We start from the raw sequence: 24421 nt of genomic DNA on the forward strand, positions 1-24421 counted from the left end.
GACAGACAATAGAAGCCTCCCGGCCCTCTCTCTGGGCGCCGGGTCCCAGTCGTCCCCTTGCTCCCGCCTCCCATCCCCGCCCCTCACGCTCTGGCCTCCCCAACTCTGGCTCCGGGCGGAGATTTGTCAGAACCATTCGGTTGAGACTGATTATGATTGCAGCAGATGGGCTGGATTTGACAGCCCCGATCCTAAGCAGCTCCTAAGGGGTGGGGGGTGGGGGGGCTAGAGAGGCGGAGGGGGGGAAGGTGGGGGGCGGGAATCTATGGGCCGGAGCCGCCTCGGAGGAGCGCACGCCGCGCAGCCTAGACGAGCGCTCCGCAGCAGCTCTTTAACGTGCGCCTTTACGAGGAAAGTGGCACGACGGACTCGAGGGGCCTCCCCAAACCCAAGCGAAACGTCCCGGGGCCGAGAGGGCGCGGAGACACCGGGAGGCAGGCGCAGGGGGATCAGTGCAGCACAACAAAGCCGAAGAACGCGAGGGAGTGCGGGGTTCCCTGGCTGCCGCGCCACTGGCTGCGGAGTGCGTGGGGCCGGGGTCACCGCCGCACGCTTCGGACATGGCAAGTTTGTTAACTCCAGGCTCTTCGGCCAGCACCTCGAGGCCCCCGAAGTGACAGCACAGCTGCAGGGTCTGCCCCTTTTGGGGGGAGGTTCCCACAACCCCCCCGGCCTGCTGCAAAATGCTCCACTGCAAATCAGGTAAGGAGACACCAGCCCGCTCCCCCTTCCAGGCGCGCCCCCTGCTCACGGCCACCTGGCCTCACCGGTCCCCGGACCCTCATCTCCTGAGCTCCTACTTGTCCCCGAGGACTCCCAGCTCCCCGCCTCTCTCCTTGGTCTCCTTGGTCCATCTCTGCCCTCTATCGCCCTTCCTCACGGTCGCTCTCTCTTTCTACCTTACCGGATCCAAACGGCAGGGGGAGAAGTTTGAGGAGGTGGCGCAAGGTTACAGCCTCCGCTCTCTGGAAGGCGCCTGGACAGGGGACAGGACAGGGGGTGGGAGTCGAGTTTGTGTGTGCGTGCATCCACCTTTCCCTCTCCCCCGGCGGTCTGAGCCGCCTTGTGCTCGCCTCTCCCCCCTCCTTTCCACCTGTGGGGCCTCGCTGGAAGCGCAAATGAAAACACGCACACGTGCAGACACAATTCCACGTTGGCGTCCTCAGGAGACTCCTGTAGGGTGGGGGCTTAGACAGGCTGCAGGGAAGGGGGCGGGTCTTGAGTACTGGGGCCCACCCAAGCGCAAGGCTAGTACTGCTCCAGCCCCTTGGCCTTGACTCCTGTGTCCAGGTGCCAGCAGAATGCGGCGCCTCCAAGGGGACCAGGAGGTTGCTGAACATGGCATGAGCATTGGCGTGCCACCAGATACCAACCCGCCCCCACCCCTCCGTTGGCCAGCGGACTAGGCCCTGCTCGGCCAGGCCTCAACAGGGCGCGCCGGCTCCCACCTAGCACTGCCCCCCCCCCCCCCCCCCCCCCGGCCCCAAGCCTCAGTCGCTGACCTTGTCTGCCCAGCTGGGGCCTCTCGCCCAGGCGGCCCCTCCCTCGCTGCAGCGGCTCGCCCCAGCTCGCTGGGAGTTTGCCCCTGTTGCTACTAGCAACTGCCGTGCCTAAGGCTCAGCCCCCGAAGCTGCATAACGCTGATTGATGGGCAGAAATACGGTACTTTCTGAAGCAGAGAGGGCCACCTGTGCGCTGAACCTACCTGCCTCTGAGGCCTGCAGACCGCCCTGGTGGCGGGCGAGCCTCCTGGCTCCTGTAGATCTCACCTCACCACACCCCTCCCCTTAGAGGAAAGGAGCTGTTGGATATCCATGTCCCCTAGGCTTAAATACAAAGCAGATACTTGCTTTCCTTCTGAGTAAAAGGCAGCAGTCCCAGAATTTCCTTCTCATCCTTGAGGCTTCTGTGGGGTCCTGGCCGCTACCACCTTCCTTTCAGTGTTCATTACCACCCCGTCTCGTATTTGTGCATAGCCTACACATAGGTCCCTAACAGACATCACTCCTTTAATGACCCAGAATTATTCCTGCAGATACTCACAGAAACATTTTCCAGAAGTAATTTATAGCAAGGGTACCTTCCTTGGCAACTTCTCTTCATGCCTTCTTCCTCCTCTGACAAAAAGTTGGCCATTTCCATCCCTAGAAAGTCAAGGTCCAGGCAATAAACCTTAGCTTAGGGTATAATGATCAGTGCTGGTTACCGCTTGCATCTTTTGTGCTTGTCATTTTAACTCTCTCTAACTGCATTTCTGGGGTGGCAGCCTCCTCTTCCAAGCCATTATCCTGGACTGATAGAAATTCTCTAGACTAATATAAATGCCTTCTCCAATCTGAACACCTTTCATACTGACTGTAAAAGGCCAGATTGCGTTATCAAAAAACTATCTTTAGAAGAAGGGCTTGTTCTGCAGTGTTTCCTTCTTAGTACCCCAGTATTTTTGGCAGAGTATCGTCATTGTCTAAATTGTCATGTTTAGCTTATTTTTTGCCTGTGGGTATTAATTTGGAAAACTATATAATTTTTTTGCATTTTAAAAAATTTTATCGTGGTACAATATATATAACAAGGAGCTTGTCTTTTAAGTATACAATTAAGTGACGTGAATTTCCTTCACCTTGTTGTGATACTACTACCACTATCCATTTCCAAAAGTTTTACTTCACCCCAAACAGAAACTCAGCATCGCTCCAGTTATAACTCCCATTCCCTCTCCCCCCAGATCCTGGTAACCACTACTAAACTTTTGTCCCTGCATTTACCTATTCTAGATACTTAATATAAGTGGGGTCATAGAATATTTGTCCTTTTGTATGTGACTTATTTCACTTAGCACAATGCTTTCAAGGTTCATCGATGTCATTGCATGTATGAGGACTTCGTTTCTCTTTATGGCTGAATAATATTCCATTGTATGTATGCACCACATTTTGTTTATCCGTTCATCTTTTGGCTGCAATGAACACTGCAAACACTGTGGAAGTGCTGCAGTGAACATTGGTGTACAGGTTTCTGTTTGAGTTCCTGCCTTCACTCCTTCTGGGTGTATATTTAGGACTGCGATTGCTGGGTCATATGGTGGTTCAATGTTCAACTTTTTGAAAAAATCCCAAATGGTTTTCCACAGTGGCTGTAGCTGGTGGGATGAAAAATGGTGCAGCCACTGTGGAAAACAGTTTGGTGTTCCCTCAAAAAGTTGAACATTGAACTACCGTCTTTCATCCCCACCAGCAATGGATGAGCGTCCCAGTTTCTCCAACGTTACCAACACCTGCTGTTTTCCATTTTTTTTGATCATTGCCATTCTAATAGGGATGAGGTAGTATCTCATTATAGTTTGAATTTGCATCTGTCCAATGACTAATGATATTGATTCTCTTTTTATGTGCTTGTTGGCGATTCGAATATCCTCTCTAATGACACATCTGTTCCAGTTCTTTGCCTATTTTTTGATTGGGTTGTTTGTCTTATTGTTAAGTTGTAGAACTTTTCTATATATTTTGGATATTGTTGCATATCTTCTTTGTAGAAATGTTTATTTAAGTCCTTTGAGTGTTTTTTAATTGGGTTATTTGTCCTTTTGTTGTTGAATTGTAGACATTCTTTACATATTCTGGGTAGTAAACCCTTATACATGGTTCCCAAATATTTTCTCCCGTTCATGCTGTTAGCTGTCATGCAGTGAGTTAGCTGTCATGCAGTAAGTCCCCAACTCATGGTGACCCCATCAACAATGCAACAAAAATGCTCCCCAATGTTGTGTCATCCCCATGATTGGTTGCAGATCAGACTGTCATGATCCATAAGGTGTTTACTGGCTGATTTTTGGAAGTAGATCTCTATGTCTTTCTCCCTAGTCTCTCTTAGTCTGGAACTCCGCTGAACCCTGTTTGGCATCCTAGCTGCATGGTAAGCCTTCACAGACAGGCAGCTGGTGGCTGTGCACTGGGAGGGAATGCAGCCACGGCCTCCTGCAGGGAGGTGGGAATTTACCATTGAGCTACCACTGCCGTCCCAGTGTTTTGGCTGTCTTTTTTTTAAAACTTTGTTCTATTTCTTTTATTGGGATACATTATATGGTAGACATGAATAAATATGTATATGTGAATAAATATATATATGAATAAGTAAATGATTTAAAGAATGTGTCACTGGATTATACATGTAAAAATGTTGAAATGGTAAATGTTTTATATATATATTCAATAACTAAAAGACAAATATATATGTGTGTGTGTGTATATATATATATATAGATATACACATACACACACATATATAAACCAAACCCATTGCCGTTGAGTTGATTCCAAAACCCTGGTGGCGTAGTGCTAACGAAAAGGTCAGTAGTTCAGATCCACCAGGCACTTGGAAACTCTATGGGGCAGTTCTACTCTGTCCTGTAGGGTCGCTATGAGTATGTATATATATACATGTGAAAAAATTTGCCTGTATAATTCAGTGACACTAATTATGTTCACTGAATCATTTATTCATCCAAACAAAACTTTCTCATCAGGCACCAATCTAGGCCCTGGGATGGGAATGGAACAAAGAGAAGAACCAAATGGATGTCAACGTTTTAAAACCCACATTGCAGCCAGATTGTGGTTATTGTTATAATGCTTAATATTATTATAGCACACTACATTTTACTAGGACTTTACAGTTTACGAAAGGCTTTCACAGGCATTATCTCCTTTAATCCCAGCAGTAGGAATTTTAAATAGTAGAGATTCCACCAAAAGGCCCAGTAATACTCACCAATCCCGCTTAACCAAAAAGAAAAAGAAAATCTCGCAAATCATCACAACAGCTGATGGGGCTTTGAAACACAGAATAAACAATTCGGGAGAAGCTTATGAAGCTTAATCACCAGAATGAAGCTTGGAGAAGATAGCTGAAATGTATGCGATGTGTGCATTACCAAGAAGGCATCCTGGGAAGAAACGCCATCCCACCACCTCGGTGGCCCAGTCAGCAGCTGGCTGCGGGAGGTGGGGAGTTTCCAGAGCTCTGGACTGCTGCTTTATTCTGGGATCTAAGGGATGAATAGCTAGCTCAGAGTTTCTGGGAGACTAGCAAATGAAGCAGAATGAGTAGGCAACGATGTTACTTTCTTTAGCTCCAAGGCGCTCTGGAGATATCCACAAGTTCCTAGTATATATTTACTTGAGAAATGAAGCAATTTTTTGTACTTAGAGCTGAAGAAATGTTGTTTGTGTGCCTTGCCTGAACTATAAGGAAGACAATTTTTACCCATTACTTTGAAAACCGGGAACACAGTATGTGGATAAACGGCAGTTTCTCTTTTTAATCGTTTTTGTAGGAAGGGTATGCAGAAGGCCTTCAAGTAGATTTGTTCCTTTTCTCATCCCCTTCATTGTGGAGGTCAGCCCTTCCCTGACTTCTCAGCTGTGGGTATCTTTCATGAGTGCCCTCCCCAGATGGTTTCTATAATGCTAGACAATTGTTAGAAATTTTGGTTGGGGTTAGATATGCTAATTTTTTTGTTTATCATTTTGAAAAGCTTTATTCAAAAAGTTGTACAAGCAAACTAGTATACATAGGCAGGTGATTATGGCCAGGGACTGGCTGTCAGTATGACTAGATAACAGAGAAGCCAGGTTGGTAGTCATAAAGAAGAGCTTGTTATTAGGAGGGAGCCATGGTGGCACAGTGGTTAAGCACTCAGCCGCTAAGCAAAAAGTTGGTGCTTGGAGCCCACAGGAGAAAGATGTGGCAATCTGCTTCCATAAAGATCACAGCCTAGGAAACCCTATGGGGCAGTTCTACTATGTCCTGTAGGGTTGCTATGAGTCAGAATCAACTCAGTGGCAGTGGGTTTGGTTGGGTTTTGGTATTAAGAGGAGGCTTTTTATTGTTTAGGAAACCGTGGTGGCATAGTGGTTAAGTGCTATGGCTGCTAACCAAAGGGTCGGCAGTTTGAATCTGTCAGGCACTCCTTGGAAACTCTGTGGGGCACTTCTACTCTGTCCTATAGGGTCACTATAAGTCGGAATCGACTCGACAGCACTGGGTTTGGTTTGGTTGGTTTTATCGTTTAACACCATGAGGCTTCGTGGTAACTTTTTGGTATGTAGGTTTTTTGCAAGAAGGTTCACTCAAGCCTGTTAGTCTACTTGGCATTCTCGGGCATGATTTTCATTTCCAATTTTGAAAGCATTTTAGTGTGGAGCTGAACTTATCTCTCTATATTTGGATATGTTAATGAAAAATATGTAATAAAAATATTTATGTTGTATGTATATTTTAATACATGTTATATGTATGTATATTATTTATGTATTTGGAAAGTTAGATTGCACATGGTGGCTGAGCACTTAACCTCCACCAAACCTCTGAGGTTTTCAAATGAAATTTAGAAAGAAGTGGGGTTGATTTCAGCTGTAGGCACACTTCTCTGATTTTTCTATTTGGCTTGAGAGAGTTGTGTAGGAGAGAGTTGTGGGCGCTGTGCTGATGGCTAATGTCACCCTCGTTCAGGATTGACTGTCTTCCCCATGACTCCCTGGTCTAGACTCCCATTGTTTATTCATTCATGCAGTAAATTCTTGTTAAGGGGCATTTTTAGAGACCAAGCCCTCTGCTCTAAGCCCCCTTGCTTTCTCTGCAGAGCTGTGCCATTTCACGTTTAGCCAATCCTTTTGGGTGTCTGTAATTGTAGTTTAAAGCGAACCAAATGGCGATCATTAAGAGGATTTCTTGCTGCAGTGAAGTTGTTTGGTATTGCTGCTGAGGGCCGCTGCCTCGTACCAGGATTGCTACCTGAGGGCCACTGCCTCTAGCTAGGATTGCTACCTGAGGGCCGCTGCCTCCTGCCAGCATTGCTACCTGAGGGCCGCTGCCTCCTGCCAGGGTTGCTACCTGAGGGCCACTGCCTCCAGCTAGGATTGCTACCTGAGGGCCGCTGTCTCTAGCCAGGATTGCTACCTGAGGGCCGCTGCCTCTAGCCAGGATTGCTACCTGAGGGCCACTGCCTTTAGCTGGGATTGCTACCTGGATCTTACAGGCTACCACCTGCTTTCTCCTGGTAAACTCTCAGTTTGCATGTGTCGCTGTAGCCCAGACTCGTGAAAGTAGGTGGTGATGGATTAAGTCAGCATTCCCTGTGAATTTGTTACTCATCTCAGAGAGCATGTTGTTGTTAGTTGTTATGAAATTGACTCTGACTTATTGCAGCTCCATGTCCAGCAGAACAAAACGTTGCCTGGTCCTGTACCATCTTCACTATCATCGATATGCTTGAGGCCATTGTTGTGGCCACTGTGTATTTCGAGTGTCTTCCAACCTAGGGGACTCACCTTTCAGGACTGTATCAGACAGTATTTGGTTGTGATCCACAGGGTTTTCATTAGTTAATTTTGGGAAGTATATCACTAGGCCTTTTTTCTAGCCTGCCTTAATCTGGAAGCTCCATTGAAACCTGTCCATTATGGGTAACCCTGCTAATATTTGAAATACCAGTGGCGTAACTTCTAGCATCGTAGGGAAATGCAAGCCACCACAGTACAACAAACAGGTGGTGGATAACAATAGAGCGCATAATAACAATAATGAAGTAACCTGTCACTTATTGAGCCCTGGTATGTTTTAGAAATGTACCCTAATTATATCGCTGGATCTTATTAAAGGCAAGAGTCTTGATATCTGTGAGACAAGCGTTTTCTCCATCAAAGAGCTATTTGGGGCCTCTGACTGGTGCAAATGGTTAAGCTCTTGAACACTAGCCAAAGGGTTGGTGATTTGAATCTACCCCAGAGGTGCCTCGGAAGATAGTCCTAGCGATCTGCTTCTGAGCAGTCACAGTGTTGAAAACCCTATGGAGCACAGTTCTGCTCTGATGCACTTGGGATCACTATGAGTTGGAATCAGCTCGATGGCAACGAATGACAACAGCAGTAGAGATATGAGGTAGTCAGATAAACTTAAGTGTCCTAGTGGTGTTGCTAACAAAGTACTATGGTATACAAAGGAGAGTTCTTTTATCAAGTAGGCAGACCTACCTTGAGTGGTTTTTGTTGATGAATGAATTGTTCGGGAATCCTGAATATGACTTCTTCGGTAATTATGGTATGTACCGGGATTGTATTTGGGTTAATAGTCACTTAATCCACTATGCTGTGTTTGCAGCATTATGGAAATGAGAGTGAGAAAAGATTGGACTTTGTTGACCAGCCAGCAAGGAATTTATTTTCTTCCCTTTCCTGATTCTTTGTTCAATTTAAACACAAATTCCTGCAGGGAAGATAGTATGTATTATAGATAGCTTCTAGCATCATAGGAGCACTCAAGCCAAGTATTTCTGAGCCAGACACAAAAGGGGTAAGTGATGTTGGGCACTTGAGCCTGAAAATAGTGTGTAGTGTGGATCCAAGAGATCCAAGAGAGGGACACAGAGCAGTTAGGAGACTCTGGCTTCTGGAGGGCAGTGTGAAAATGGCAAAGAAAGGTGAAGTTTGTGAATTATTAGAGAACAAGAATCCTTATTCTTTCGTGAATGACTAGGAGAAAAAGAGTTGTCAAGATGGAAGCATTAAGAATGGTTCCAAACTTTTGAGATCCTTTGCATTAGGAGTCCCTGTGTAGCAAACTCCCCATTAATTTTTAGATAATTTAAATATTAGATAATTTGCAAATTATCATCAATAATTTTTCCAAATTGTTTTTTATATTACATGAGATTAGGATACTGATGTTTTCTTTAATTCATATCCAGTTTTACACACACACACACACACACACACAGTCCAAATGGTAAGTGTGCCTTAGTAAATACCACTATCACCAGTTAACACTGAGTAGATTCCAACTCGTGACAAGCCCATGTGTTTCAGGGTAGGACTGTGCTCCATAGGGTTTTCAGTGGCTGATTTTTTGGAAGTAGATTTTTAGGCCTTTCTTCCAAGGTATCTCTGGGTGGACTTGAATCTCTAACATTTTTTCAGCAGTGGATCTCGTTAACCATTTGCACCACCTGGAGACTCCAAATAAATAAGATAAATTAGATAACTTGCTGGCATTCTATTCATATATAGTACAAAGCATTCAGTTAACTGATGTCAAATGGGGGATCAGCTTGACTTCTCCTAGACTGGGAGCGCTGGTGGCGCAATGGTAAGCATTTGGCTGCTACCCGAAAGGTCAGCCCTTCGGATCCACCAACCGCTCCTTGGAAAACCAATGGAGCAATTCTACCCTATCCTGTAGGGTTGCTGTGAATTGGAATTGATTTGATGGCATGGGTTTGTTTTTTTGTTTTTCATCTTGCTCACTTCTTGTTTTTACCTAAACTTGTTAAAATTCTATATTGTAGTGCTGTTCTCCCTCCCTTCTCCAGATGAGAAGTATGTGTTAACTCAGCTCTCCAACATTTTGTCCTATTGAGATTGTGTGGAATGGACTGTCTTTTTAAAATTCTGAAGTGGTGCTTCATCTTCGTATCTCTAATATGAAAGGGAAATCACTTAGAGATCCCTAAATATTTTGCTGTGCATCTGAATTTACTCTTTAATAATGTTTTTAAAGGAAGCATGTACTCAAGCGTCCATAGAAGGCATGGATTAATCTTTACAACCAACCATCGGCTGTGTGCTGGTCTAAAGGAATTGTAGTTGGTTGCTGTTGACTCTGTTCTGACTCACGGCAACTCCATGTTTGTAGAATCATACTGTACTCTATAGGATTTTCAAGGCTATGACCTTTCAGAAGCAGTTTGCCGGGCCTATCTTTTGAGGTGCCTCTGGATGCCTTTAGACCACCGACCTTTCAGTTAGTAATCCAGCGCTTAACTATTTGTGCCGCCCAGGGACTCTTTTAAAGCAATTACAACACTTTTTGAAAAAGTTTCCAACAAACCCAGCATTTTTATGCAAGAGCAGAATGTCTCCCTTCCTTCCTTCTTTCATTCTCTTGTTCATTCATTAATTCACTTAACATTGTTATTAGGTGCCCACTGTGTGTCAGGAAATGGTGCTGGATTTAGGAAAATGATTACAAACAATGCCTGTTATTATAATTTTGAAATTTTAACAACAGAAAGTCATTAGGAAAAGAAACAAATAAGCGAAAGAAAGACAGAAATTGACACTGCGTAGTTCTGCCCACTTCCTGCTTTGACAAGCTTTAGCTATGACGGATTTTAGGCTGTCTCATCCTTGGTGCATTAATACATTTTTAAAAATGGTTCTTTCATTTTGCTAGAACTTTCAGACGGTAGAAACCTTTGCTCCTCTGCACCTCATAGTTTATCCTGATTTTCCCTGAGACATTTCCAGTTTTCTTTTTTGCTCAGTGTTCAATGCACGGAATGTAGTGAATGAACAGTTTTTGAGTGGAAGGCAGGGAGTTAGGGACGGAGGAGAAGAGAGAGGAAGGGGGCTTAGGAATTTACTGTGTTAGAAATTAGCAAATTATCTGATTTGAGATTTAACATACCCCAAGTAGGGCAGAAGTCTGTCCGTCTGTCACTGAGAGCCCCTTCCTCGGTTGGACCCAACTGGATCCACGCTGCCCAATAGGACTGTTGAGGCAGCCTGGAGTCACACAAGCAAATTTATTTTGCCAGCAGCTAGCAAAAGGAGACAGTAAGAGCTAGAGCCTTTGGAGAGACCATCTTACTGATTTGCCTAAGAGCCAAGTATTTAAGGGTTTCAACAAGGTGGGGAGGAAGGGCTTTTGATGTTTATTCATGAGGTTTGGGGGGGGAAGGGTGAAGGTTTCTGAGAAGGGGTTGGGTTATGCAAATACAGGTATGCACACAGAATTTCTTCAAGATGGAAGTCCTTGGGTTCCCCTTGACATAACTCATTATGGGATGTGACGCAGGTGCACTGGTTCCCTTGGTCACATCAGCCCCTTCAGCGGGCACTGGCAGGATAAGCAGTGGTGGCTTTTACTTCTTTTGCACAGACTCTGCTCCTGTGGAGCCGTGAGAGATCTACATTAACAGTTTATTTGCAGCATTTCACTTCCACTACCCATCAGCCAGTACCTCTTGCTCACAGGGGCCTGTGCATTTTGTTCTGGTCTCTAGGGGGCTGGTCAGGTTGTTTACTCCACTCTCTGCCCTGCTTATCTTTTTCCTGGCCTATATGCAAAAAAGGGGGAAAGGGTGGGGGGAGGCCCAACCAGTCCTGCTCTAACCTAGTCCTGCTTCACCTCTTGTTCTTCTCTCCTTTGAATCATTGTGTCTACAATAGATAAAATTAGAGACTTTGTCCTCTTTTTCACTGGACAGCTCATTTTAGGGTTTGGTGTGTAGGACCTTAGATCTCTGGTTTCTCATTAGACATTTTAACACTGATGATGATCGTGTAGACGTTTTAGATCCTGATGTCACTTTGTAGACACCCCTCACCAGCTCTGCTAAATTACTAGTACTCAGAGAATTTCATATTGTCTTTCCGTGGTCTCCCTCTTCTCCTCCTACACTGACAGACTTGGAGAAATCCACCTTATTTTCATTAAAAGACCTCATTTCTTCAACACTTTCACCACACAGTACCTTGTCCTAGGCTTCCCGATTTCATCGTAATTAGTAATAAAATGTAATTAGTTGTAAGTTAGTTATAAAATACATTGCCCTCAAGGAGCTTGCAATGTAGGTGAAGAAATTGGACACAGACATATAAGACACCAGTGCTGAGTCGGTGAAATAGAAAAAAAAAAAAAATCAGTTTAACAGGAGGTTGGAGGGTAAAGTAATGAATGAGGGCCAGTGTGGTTGGGATAGGTCTCGATGGGGAACAAGAACATGAGCTGAACCCTGGTCAGTGGGACTTAGACATGAGGAGAGAAAGGGGTCTAGTCAGGAGCACCTGGAGCACATGTTCTGAGACAGGGGCATGAGCAGTTGGGAGGAGAGGAGTGGAACTGAAGGTAGAGAGATAGGGGATCTGTTTATATGGGCCGTAGAATGCACACTAAGCAGTTGGGACTGTACCTCTGGGCCAGAATCTACCTAGACTTGTTTCCCAGGAACACTAGTTCTGCTGGGTATTGTAGCTATGTTAGTCGAAACAAGACTCTATGTTTGAAAAAAAGTGAGATAAGCTGAGAGAAAGTTAAAAAAGATTACTGTAAAAGCTTCCAGAGACTTTAATATGCTAATCTGTATTGCTATAATGCTGCTATAACAGAAATACCACAAGTGGATGGCTTTAACAAACGAAAATTTATTCTCTCACATCTAGGAGACTAGAAGTGCTAATTTAGGGTACCGACTCCAGGGAAAGAATTTCTGTCTCTGTAGGGTCTGGGGGAAGATCCTTGTCATCAATCTCCTGGTCTAGGAGCTTCTCAGTGCAGAGCCCCCATGTCCAAGGGACATGCTCTTTTGCGGCTCTTGTTTCTTGGTGGTAGGAAGTCCCCCTGTCTCTCAGCTTGCTTCGCTCTTTTATATGTCAAAAGAGGTTGACTCAAGATACAACCTAATGTTGTAGACTGAGTCCTGCCTTATTAATATAACTACTTCTAATCCTGCCTCATTAACATCGTAGAGGTTAGGATTTATAACACAACAGCCACAGCCCACAACACATGGAAAATCACATCAGATAACAAAATGGTAGACAGTCACAGAATGCTGGGCATCATGGTCTAGCCAAGTTGACACACATTTTGGGGGGACACAATTCAACTCGTAGCACTAATCTCTATGAGTTTCTGAAAATATTTTTGATCACTGAATCCATTTTTCATGGAGTAACTTGGGAGGATAGTTGCCTGTGGAGCCTATTCTAGGAAATGCATTGGAAGTCATTGATGATTTTTGATCCAGAGGAATAGAGGTAACTGGTGTTGGGCACATGAACCTGAAAATGGTGTATAGTATAGATCCAAGAGGGGGACACCAAAAGTTAGGAGACTCTGGCTTTGGGAGGGTAGCATGAGAATGGGAAGGAAAGGCAGAGTTCATGAATTATCAGAAAACAAGAATCCTTATTTTTTTGTGATGGACTAGGAGAAGAAGAGTTCCAAGATGGAAGCATGAAGAATGGCTCCAAACTTTTGAGATACTTTTGCATTAGGAGTCTCCATGTAGCAAACTCTATAGATTTCTGGACTTCTGTATATGCTAAATGACAGTCAGAAGCAGTGAAGTACCCCAGATGTACTCCAAACCCAATGAAACGGAGGTGTCTTTTCAGGCGCATGTCTTTTTCTGAAGTGGGGAGGGGATGCTTTACGATCTAAATGCTTTTTTCAATAAAATGCTCTTAAGGTACAGCCCAGCTATTAAAGTACAGCCCAGCTATTTCAAGCAACATGTCAGGTGAAATAGTGTCCTAAGTTGCCCTTTGTGGTCGTGAGAACCTCCTGCACGGGGAGGCGGCCTGTATATGCCTAGGGAGTGTCTGCATCGCAGAAAAGACTCTGCCCTGCTATTGGAAATCTGGCCTTTAGCTAGAGTGCACCTTAGCCACTTCTCTGCAACATGAGCAGCTTTATCCAAAATGACAGTGGGCACAGTCTGTTGGACACACACATGTTGCCACTGGCTCTCTTGGGTTTTTTCTTCCCTAGAGATGCAAAGATTACAACACCCAGTGTTGGGTCCCATTATTTGTTGGGTGTCCAAGAACGGGCCAATAGGTTTGTTCACGGTCTTCATATTCTGCTTCATCTCTTGTGCATGTAGTTATGCATCTGGCTTTCAGTTGCCTGTTACACAGAATAATGATTTTTCTCCTTCTGTAATTTGGGAAGTGTTCCTCAACACTCCTTTCCATAATGTGCAGCAGAATACAGCAGTAGTGTAAAATGAAAAAGCTTACCGTTTTTTTTCCTTCAGAATCGTTCATCACAATAAGTAGTTAAAGCAATCATAAAGTTCCCAGGTTTCTTACATGCTTATGAATATAAGTGTATTTAGCTGCTTAATTAATAAGTCATTTATTGTCTATATTTACTTCTTTCCATTCCTATACCTATTACAACACTATTCACTTATTTGGCAGCTTACGAATGATTCAAAGAAGTTGTGGTCTTTAGTGTGACTATTTCTGATTATTTCGTCTTTTGGAATTCCAGAAAGTGTCCAAAAAAAAAAAAAATGCAGTTAACCATCAAGTTGCTTCTGACTCATGGCAACCCCATGTGTGTCAGAGTAGAGCTGTGCTCCATAGGGTTTTCAGTGGTTGATTTTTCAGAAGTATATTGCCAGGCCTTTTTTCTGAGGTGCTGCAGGGTGGACTTGAACCTCCCAATCTTTGGATTAGTTGCTGAGCCTGTTATAATGTTCAAATCCTTTTTATCCTCCAGTTATATTGCTTATTTGTATTTCACATGGCCTTCAAAGCCCCGAGTTGTGTTTCAGTGTGCTTCTAGCCTGACAGATCTCTGCCCATTGGTGTCTTATTGTTAAATTAACATGTACTGTGTAGACAAGCCAATGTCCTTGATTGCATTGACCCCTACAGGCTGAAGGAATTCATGTTGATGCCTGAATATTCTTCACTTGGCTGTTGAGGTTGGTTAAGTTAGCCATGTAACTGCAAAATCTCTCCTTTTCTTTTGTGAATAGTAATTGTGTGAGGTTCATAAGTGTTACAGACCGATGGCTGTGGAGGATGACGATGGGGCCGTTTGATGTGTCCAGCCCAGTTGTCTGGTTATAACTAGTATTTGACTCTTAGTGACTAGGATTAAATGGCCTTTCTCGCACACATGAATCTAAGAGAGATGGCATGGAGGATGAGGGCAACAGAGAGAAAAGGGACAGCTTAGAAGGAGGTATCTATCAGGGCACAGTTATCAGTAAGTGGCCTCTAGTGTGCTAGGAGAGCCCTGGTGGCACAGTGGTTAAGAGCTCGGTCAGTAACCAAAATGTTGGCAGTTCGAATCCACCAGGCACTCCTTGGAAGCCCTATGGGGCAGTTCTACTCTGTCCTACAGGGTCTCTATGAGTCAGAATTGACTCAATGGCAACGGGTTTGGTTTGGTTTAGTGCACTAGGAGGTCCCTGGCTGGGTTGTGTTTTACACTCAGTTGGTAACCAAAACGTTGGCAGTTCGAACCCGTGCAGCAGCATCAGGGACGAAAAGGCCTGGTGATCTGCTTCCATAAAGATTACAGCCAAGAAAACCCTATGGAGTAGTTATACTCTGGAGCACATGGGTCGTTATGAGTTATATCACTCCATGGCACAAAACAGCAACAGTGTGCTAGATTTAAACAAGAGCCTTTGCTTTATTTTAAGCTACAAAATGTGTTTTTCTTTCATTGCAGTAATTGCAGGATGTTAACCAATGAATGTAAGATGATATAGCTTAACTGGTTCATGTGTCCCCATTCATTTTCTAATTAGCTGGTTACAATACATTCAAGATATTTTACATTTATCTTTGTATTTTTAGACCATAGATTGAACATGGTTTGAGTGTATTGTTATTGTCGGTTGCCACTGAGTCGGTTTTGACTCATGGCAGCCCTGTGTGTGCAGAGTAGAACATCGCTCCGTAGGGTTTTCAGGACCGCGACCTTTCAGAAGCAGAGTGCCGGGCCTGTCTCCCAGGGTGCCTCTGGGTAGGTTAGAATCACCAACGTGTCAGTCAGTAGTCGAGTGTTTAAGTGTTTGCACCACCTGGGGACTTAACCCTGCTTTACACATGTAGTTTTGAGAGGGGTTTTTAGTCTCATGAATGTTATTTAATAAAAATAAGCATAAACAAACAGTATACTATTCATATTCTTAATAATGAAACAGTTTTAACAGCATTTAGGAAAGCTGGAGCAAAGACATGCCAAATCAGTTGTAATGACTCCATAGTAGTTGCTATTTTGGGGGTACAGTTTTACCCACATGGGGTTCTTAAACTTAATGGAGAGTTTCATTTCGGTGCCTACTCATGGCTCCTATTCTATATAATAGTAAGTGATAAGGCTTAAGAAGACTAGGTAAAAAAAAAAAAAAAAATTTTTTTTTTTTAGGTAAGGATCCTTTTAATTCAATGAATAAATGAGAATATTGTCACATAATTATAAGCACACGCATATATTATACGTATTATATTGTACAGAGAATAGTGTCATTAGCCAGAAACTCAGTCACGTAGTCAAAACCACATAGATGAGGTCATATTTCCAACTCTAGCCTTGGTTTGCTTAAAATATTTTATGATGACATTAAGCAGATAATTTATTTTTAGTTTAGCCATTGTTCCACTTTAAAATAGAAGCCACAATATTTAGCAAATTCATATACTAGAAAATGTATTTTCATATGCTGCACGGCCTTTGAAAGAGAATCATTTTCAGTCTCTTAGAGAATGCGTGTTCCTTACTATGTGTCATTTTAAACTCAAAAGTTGGCATATAATTTTTTATTAATAAAAAGTTTATTTTTAATCATATGAACTTTATAAACATATTATCTTACTCTGATTCTAGATTTTACTTCCAATGAGAGACTATTAGATAAATTGATGAGACTTCCAGTGATGTAATTTGGTTTCCAGAACAGAATAAAAGCTGCCAAAAGGACACTTGTGGCACAGTGGTTAAGAGCTTGGCTGCTAACCAAAAGGTCGGCAGTTCAAATCCACCAGCCGCTCCTTGGAAACTCTGTGGGGCAGTTCTATTCTATCCTATAGGGTCACTGTGAATTGGAATCAACTTGATGGCAATGGGTTTTTTGGTTTGGTTTAAAACCCAGTGCCTTCAAGTCGATTCTGAGGAGTTTCCAAGGAGCGCCTGGAGGATTTGAACTGCCGACCCTTTGGTTTGCAGCTGTAGCAATTAACCACTACGCCACCAGGGTTTCCTTGGTTTAAAAAGACACTGAGTAATAGCTTCAGAGGACTGTTTTAATACTCTTAGGTGCCACTGCTCACCAAAGGATCACAGAGTTTCTCTTCATGAGAATTCCTATATCTCATTCCATTTAAAAGAACAAATAACTTCATATATTTACTTCTTGCCAGACAGTCTACGTAGCCATTATGTATTTTATACCTCATTCTTGGTATCCGCTAGCACCAGGAGGCCTCTCTGCCTGTGCCAGGACTCTGAATTTTTATTGACATACATCCCCTAAAGCCATTGTGCGTACCTTTTTTCCTGGAACAGAAGTGACATAAATTAGGGGACCAAAGGAATGGAGAAAAAAAGACATATATGTATTGTACTTTTACACAAATAACGCACACATTATAAATTTTTTGGAAACCACACAACCCCCTCGCACATTATTTTCCCAGGCACACTATGCGTGTTTTATGTGTGTGTGCATTACTTACGTGAGTGTGTTATTTGCCAAAAATACGATGGGTATATGATACTAACATACATATATGTGTGTGCGGACATATATTCGTTCTCTATAAGCCAAGGGTTTTTGCTTTTCATGGCTTGGCCTTAAACAATATTGATAAAGAAGTTATGCGTGAAATAGTGGTCTTTGTGTTTATTATATTTCCCATTTTTTAAAAAAGTGACGCGTCTCAAAACAGAATTTATATGAACATTTATCCTGGAAAAAGACAGGAAAATACAAATAGTTTAGAACTGAGAACGTCTGTAATAACTATAAAGTGGTAAAACCTCGATTTAGTAAGAATTCTTCGTATATGTGTAGTTTTTTGTTTGCAAAAGCCCTTTATACCTAATATTTCAGTTTGAGCCCACAACAACACTGCAAATCTAAAAAGAACACTGTATTATTTTAGTTTTTTGTGAAAGAGAACTTTTTTGGCAGCTAAATTGCTTGTCCAATTTCATGCAAAATCACAGCTGGCGATTTGGGCACTACTAGAACTCAAGTTTCCAAGCTTCTAGTTGAAAGCTCCCTTCGCTGTCACATGTTGTTTCCATTTATATTGTTTGAAATGCATTAAATTAGTTAATTGGTGATAGTTTTTATTTTGTTTTGTTTAACCCAATTCTCTAATGATTGGTCTTTATCAGAGACCAGTAATTGTGTGATATATTCTGGGAAAAGTGTAACACAATTATCGAGAAAATGGGCTTTGCAGTCACAGCTGGGTTTCAGGTCTATCTCAACCTGACTTGGGGAGCTTATTTAATCTCACCAGGCCTCATTTGTAAAATAGTGTCCTAATGTCCACCTTATAGTATTATAGTGGAAATTTAACTAGAGAATGTATGTGAAGGGTGAGGCATATAGCTTTCCCCCTCCTTCTCCTCCTCCTCATTTTGATCATTATCTATTACTCCACAGTAAGAAATCCCAAAAGTTAGGGTTTAAAACAGCTACCGTTGTACTACTCCTCACTGTTCTGTGAGCTGATTGGGCTCAGTTGGCTGGCTCCTCTGTACCTCATCTTGTTGACTAGAGCTTTCATCAGCTGGGCCTAATCCAAGATGACTCACTTATATGTCTGGTGCTTTGGTGAGAATGGCTGGGTTGCTGGGCTCAGCAGGGACACTGGTAAATTTGAGTGTGTATCTCTCTCCATGTGATTTCTCTATATGATCTCACCAGCAGGACATCTTACATGGTGGCTCAGGGCAAAAGTGGAAGCTTCTAAACCTTCTTAAGACTTAGTCCTGGAACTGGCACAGTGTTACTTCTGCCACATTCTATAGGTTATAGCAAGTCACAGGCTCAGCCCATCTGAGTGAGGAAGGGAAGTATACAAGGGCCTGAATACTAGGAGGTGTGGTTCAGTGGGGGCCATCTTTGAAGACAAACTACCACAGTTATCAACGTCTAAATTTTTTACGGAAACTTTTCCTAGACTTTTGCAGTGGGAATTTCTCCCTTTGTTGCCATTCCAGAGTTGATGGAGGGCTGAACATCGTGGTTGCTCTCTTGAAGAACATGCTTGAGTCCGGCTCTGTCTTTCACTGTGAGGTGCACACGTAGAGGAGCTGGTGGCGCAAGTCTGGCATGGACTGTTAAGTGGTTTCGTGAGAATATCTCCAGGGCTTCGTACTGGTTCATTCTGGTTCAACCCCCAGCTGAGAATTTGCATTTCCACCCCAGATATATTGAATCAGAATCTACATTTTAACTGTTTACAGTTTAACAAGAATATCTGGGGTGGAAATGCAAACTCTCAGCAGGGGATAAAACCAGAATGAACCTGTTCAGAGCCCCGATCATCTCACATTTGAATTTATAATTTTTAATCATTTTTACATATTTTCCCCTTCCTATATATTTTTTTTTATATTATACATACAGGTTTGTCCTGTATCCCCATTTCACAGATTAAGGAACTGAAACTAGGAGTTTAAATGACTTTTCTGGTAACATATAGCTTGAAAAAGGCAGAACCATGGTTCCAAACCAGGGATTCTGCAGCTGAGACATTGCCTCCAATCTCGATTCCATTCTAGGGATAAATGTGATAAAATAGAGGTGGGGGAGGGGCTAAAGCATGGAAGGTGTTGCAAGGAAGTGTAGGGTAGGAGAGAGGGCATGGGTTCTTAGTATGTTTCCTAATTCTGTCACTTTCTTTGTGGGCTCCAGCATTTAATTTCTTTATTCAGTATCCTTCATTTCCGGGTTATACAATACCGTCTCTTCCGTGAAATAGGGAGGAATAATACTTGCCTTAACTACTTCATAGGCTTGTCATCAGTGTTAAATTATGTAAAGATTTCAGCAGAATGCCTGGCATATAGTAGGTTTTCTAGACACATTAATTCTCTTTCCCTGTATCCCTATATTTCTTAAGGCATCTTCATTCTCAGGCACAGAGCAGAACATGGATTATATTTTGAAATGCGTTGAGCATTCTCAGTGTACTTTGTGTTGTTCACAAATGAGTGGAAAAGCAGGGCTTGCTTGCAGGCTTCCCATCAGGAACTCTGTTACGGTTGCCCCTTCAGAGACAGGCACCTTTGGAAAGATTGGCATCTTTACCCTGAACACAGGACTTACTATTCTTTAAGAGGGCTGGTGACGTGAATGAACTCCTGTGGCTTAAAAAGCAGCCTGCAAAGTCTTTACCTCACATGCCACAAAAGTGGCTGTTTTCAGGCCCACCCAGGTTCACTACAGGCCTAGACAGGATGGTAAAGGCTTGTGGTTTGCTTTTGTAAAAGGCTGCTTAGAATGTTGTTCTGGACAGTGGACTGAATTCTACCAGCATCATGTAAGCCTACAAGCCTCATGCTTTAGACTTTAGAAGCCCTCTTGTGACCCTACTTTTGGCTGGCATGGAAGAGAAGCGTTTTCTATTTCAATTTGGGGTGCTTCTGGGCAGCCTGACTCTGGCCTCAAAAATCTCTGGTTTCTAAAGTGGATGGCTGAGGATCACCACCAAGGATCTAGAAACATCTTAGTGTGCCTTCTTTTGCCCAAGTCTATGACAGGGCAGAAGAAATGTGTCATTGGAGTTTAAAAATGACCTTTACAGAAGTCATGCCCTGTGCTCAGACCTCTCGTGGGCTGATTTGGCAGTTTCTGGTGGTCCTGAGGGGGTCCTAGCTTCAGCCAGTGATTGGCTGTCCGTGAATTATGATGTTGTTAGGAGGGTGTGTTTTTGTGTATGTGCTTGGCTCTGACTAGGAATGGAACCCCGTGGTGAAACCAGAAGCTCAGAAAGCGTCTCTTCCACCGCGTCTAGGCATGGTTACGTCAAGACTGACCTAGCAGATGGATTTATTTCTGCTTTTTAGAGACCTCCTGGGAAAGTAATTTTATAGCTTTGCTAGGTAAGCTTTAGTGTGAGAGAACTCTTTCCTCATTGCTAATAAACATCTCTCCCATCTGAAATTCAGGCTTCTGCTCTTTTGTTTGTTGAATCAGCGATGTGGGGGTTAGAATGTCATCATTCGCTGAATAATGATGCTTCAGGTATTGAGGGCATGGTTAACTCACTGCATCTCCCTTTCCCATAGATTATGCAGCTCCAGCTCTCGAACTAAAGGTCTGCAAAATAATTCTTCCCCAAAAGAATTAAAATAATATTTTTGTGGGTTATGGCCAAGACCAAACATTAGAAGACTTCTTCATAGTTTCAGAGTCGAAGGATTCAATTTTGGAGAACTGTTCAAATCAACAAACTGTACTTTATCATTTATGGGGCAGAAATATGCATTTGTATCATTCTTGGTCTTCATTTCTATTAAAAAGGGATAAGCTATTACAAATAAATATTAGGAGTTCATGCTTCTTTATCTACACTCATTCATTTGCTTTTTCTAAACTTCTCATCTAAATTCTTACAGGGTAGCCAACTTCTGCTTTAGGTTAAAGCTTGGTATGGGGCCTTGTGTTAAAGGATGATTTTGTATACTTTTTTTGGCCTCTGCGTGTGCTGGATCCCTGGGTGGCACAGGGCTTGACTACTAACCAAAAGGTTGACAATTCAAACCCACCCAGAGGCTTCTTGGAAGAAAGGCCTAGCGATCTGCTTCTGAAAGCAGATTTGTATTTCGGATGCTTTTGTTTTTTTTTTTTTTTTTTTTTGAGCAGCCTGACTTTGGCCTCAAAAACCTCTGGTTTATAAATGGGAGGATCAAGCATCTTAGTGCCTTCTTTGCCCAAGTCCATAATGGGGCAGAAGAAAAGTGTCATTGGAGCCTTGAAAACCCCACAGAACACAGTTTTACACACACGGGGTTGTCATGAGTCAGAATTAACTGGGTGGCAATTAGTTTATTTTTTATTTGCTGTGTGCTGTTTAGTGCGGTCCCCCACCTGAAGCTCCTATGCCTCCTATCCTAAATGCCTCCTAGCCACCGATAATGACCAACACATTCGTGCAAGGCCTGACCTGTCCTTGGGGGCGTTCAGTAACAGTTTTAGGGTCTAGGTCAAAACACATATTTGTTCATTGCTCTGACTGTGACTAGTAGTATTTGATTTAAAGGCTAGAAAGAAAAGAACAATAAATCTGAGAGAATTTGTTTCTAATTTTCATTCTTTCCCACTAAGGAACTATCAAGCAGAGAGATCCCCAGGAGGAAAGTGCCTCAGTTTTTGGCCTGAAGAGCCTGCCTCAGAAGCAGATGGCTTCTCTTCTGTGATTCTGGAGGCATGTTTGGCATGGTTTCAAAGCACGCCTTATGTGGTCCTCTCTGCCCAGGTTCATCTCGGCTGTTGGGCCATGAACTCAGTCCAGGAAACATCATGCCCATTCCCATGGTGGATGCCAAATGTGAGATCGTCCAGGGTTCCAGCCTTAGGGGAAAATGTGATGTGGGTGGTGGGTGAAGTCGGTGGTTTCTGCTTACCAGCTGCCCATCCTCCAGGTCAAGATTCAGCCTGGGCTTGACCTCCCATAGGCAGACCTGGCTGTGTGCCTTCATCTGGTCGCTGTGGCCTTTTCTTTCGCTGTTGCATATCCTTGGGTCACTGCTCAGTGGCCAGCTCACTGATCAGATGGAATCGTTTCTGAGAAGGGCTTATTACATAGCTGGGGATTAATAAGTATACCATCTCAGGGAACCTTTATACATTTCATCAAAACCTCAGAGACTTAACACAGTGTTTTTCCTTGCGCCCGCTCCTCCTGTTGCCTCAGGAACTTGGTATTATCGGTTACCTGTCACTCCCTTGTTTAAATCTTGCCCCTTAGGTTGAAGTAAAAAACAAAGAAACAAAGCAGAACAAAACAAAAACAACTTTGCAGTGGCCTGCGACTTGTGCCTTATGGGCCTGTCTTCTGCTCTGACGTCATTTTTCACTCATCCTCTTTCAGTGCTTGGAAAGCACACTGCTGGCCGCCTCTCTCCCTTCTCCTGTTAAGGCCTCCTTGTCTTTCAGGTGTTGCCATAACGCTTGTCCCTTCCTCCACAGACTAGGTTGGGCCCTCCCAAACCTCCCTCCCACTAAGCACCCCAGAGCATCACATGCCTCATTGGGTCCTCTCATCATTTTTGTGGTTATTGGTTTCAGGTCAGAATTTCTTGTCAGATTGTAACTTTCACAATCTTTGTCTACCCTGTTCATTCTTCACTACCGAGCACAGAGCTGGCACACAATAACCAAAAAATAAAACAAAAAAAAGCCAAACCCTTTGCCATCAAGTCAATTCTGACTCATAGTGATCCTATAGGACAGAGTAGAACTGCCCCATAGGATTTCCAAGGAGTGCCTTTTGGTTTTGAACTGCCAACCTTTTTGTTAGCAGCCGAACCCTTAACTACTGTGCAACCAGGGTTTCCTGGCACACAATAAGCCCTCAATAAATATTAGTTGGAAATGAGTAAGGGAAAAAAAGGAGGGAAGGTGGGTGGGATTAGGTCAGGCTGGGGATGGTGGCCCCCAGAGCAGTCTGAGAGAGTGTATTAGTTTCCTATGGCTGCTGTGACAAGTAACCACAAATGTAGTGGCTTATGACAACATACATTTGTTATCTTACAGTTCTCAAGATTAGAAGTCTGAAATGGGTTTTATGGTTCTAAAATCAGTGTGGTAGTAGGGCTGTGTTCCTTTGGATGCTCTAGAAGAAAACCTTTTTTCTTTGCCTTTTCCACCTTCTAGAGGCTGCCCATGTTCCTTGACTCCTGGCTGCACATCACTCTCACCTTTGCTTCTGTTGTCACATCTCCTTCTCTGTCTCTGACCCTCATACCTCCCTTTTACAAGGACCCATGTGATTATATTGGGCCCACCTATAATCCAGGAGACTCTCTGTATCTTAAGAGCTTTAACTGAATCACACCTGCAAAGTCCCTTTTGCCGTGTGATATTTTCACAGATTTCAGGGACTAGGATGTGGTCATTTTTGAAGGGCTATTACCCTGCCTCCCACAGGAGTTTTTATGAAATGGAGAGATGATGTGAGCCAGAGTGCACCTAAGTTAGAGACAGGAGAGTCTGGACATAATGATGGTCAGACAAGTCATAAAAAATGGAACCTTACCCACTTTATAACGGGTTAGGTTGCTCTGGGACTAAAAGCCCCAATAAGAGATTTAGGCCAAGAAGCCCTTTTTATGGCGGCTCTGGCTAGCAGGGTGCATTGTCTGGTTAAAGGATCCCTGGTGGCATTGCCCCCAAAGAGTCAGGAGCACAGTAATAGATGTGGACCCATTGCTGAGGGGAGGGCTTATTGACTGCCAGACGGAGTGCAGCTCCATAGCAAGGCTAGAGGCTGATTTGAGTGATTCCAGAAGGATCTCCTGCACAGAAGTGTCTACAAGAGCCTCTGATTGCAGCTACTTTGCTCTGGTCAACCATTTAGCCCCACTGACTGGCCGTGGTCATTCCCAGTCAATGTCCGGCCTAGGGTGGGGTACCATGGGACATGAATGCCTCTGGAAATCCTTGGAAGATCCATGGCTAGGCTGAAGTTGCCCAGAATGTATCTCCCCACTTTGGAGTCATTAAAAAATGTTGTACTTTCTAAAACATGGAGTGAGGAGGGGCAACAGGAGAACCAAGACCTAGGTGAGGGTAAGAAGAGGTCCCTGGGGTGCAGCACTTAAGAAGGCTCTCTCTCTCAGGCCACACTCACTGACCCTTCATCTGTCC

General features: G+C 43.5%; 1 protein-coding gene across 1 annotated transcript in view; it reads left to right on the plus strand.

Moving 5' to 3' along the window:
- The first annotated feature begins 262 nt into the window (after positions 1-262).
- NCKAP5 (NCK associated protein 5) overlaps positions 263-24421 on the plus strand; it is a 666066-nt gene continuing 641907 nt past the window's right edge. Inside the window, 1 exon segment of the mRNA XM_023543022.2 lies at positions 263-702. Coding sequence (XP_023398790.2) covers positions 266-702 — 437 coding nt within the window. The 5' untranslated portion in view covers positions 263-265.

The sequence above is a fragment of the Loxodonta africana genome, chromosome 6 (genome assembly GCF_030014295.1).
Source record: "Loxodonta africana isolate mLoxAfr1 chromosome 6, mLoxAfr1.hap2, whole genome shotgun sequence".
NCBI lineage: Eukaryota > Metazoa > Chordata > Mammalia > Proboscidea > Elephantidae > Loxodonta > Loxodonta africana.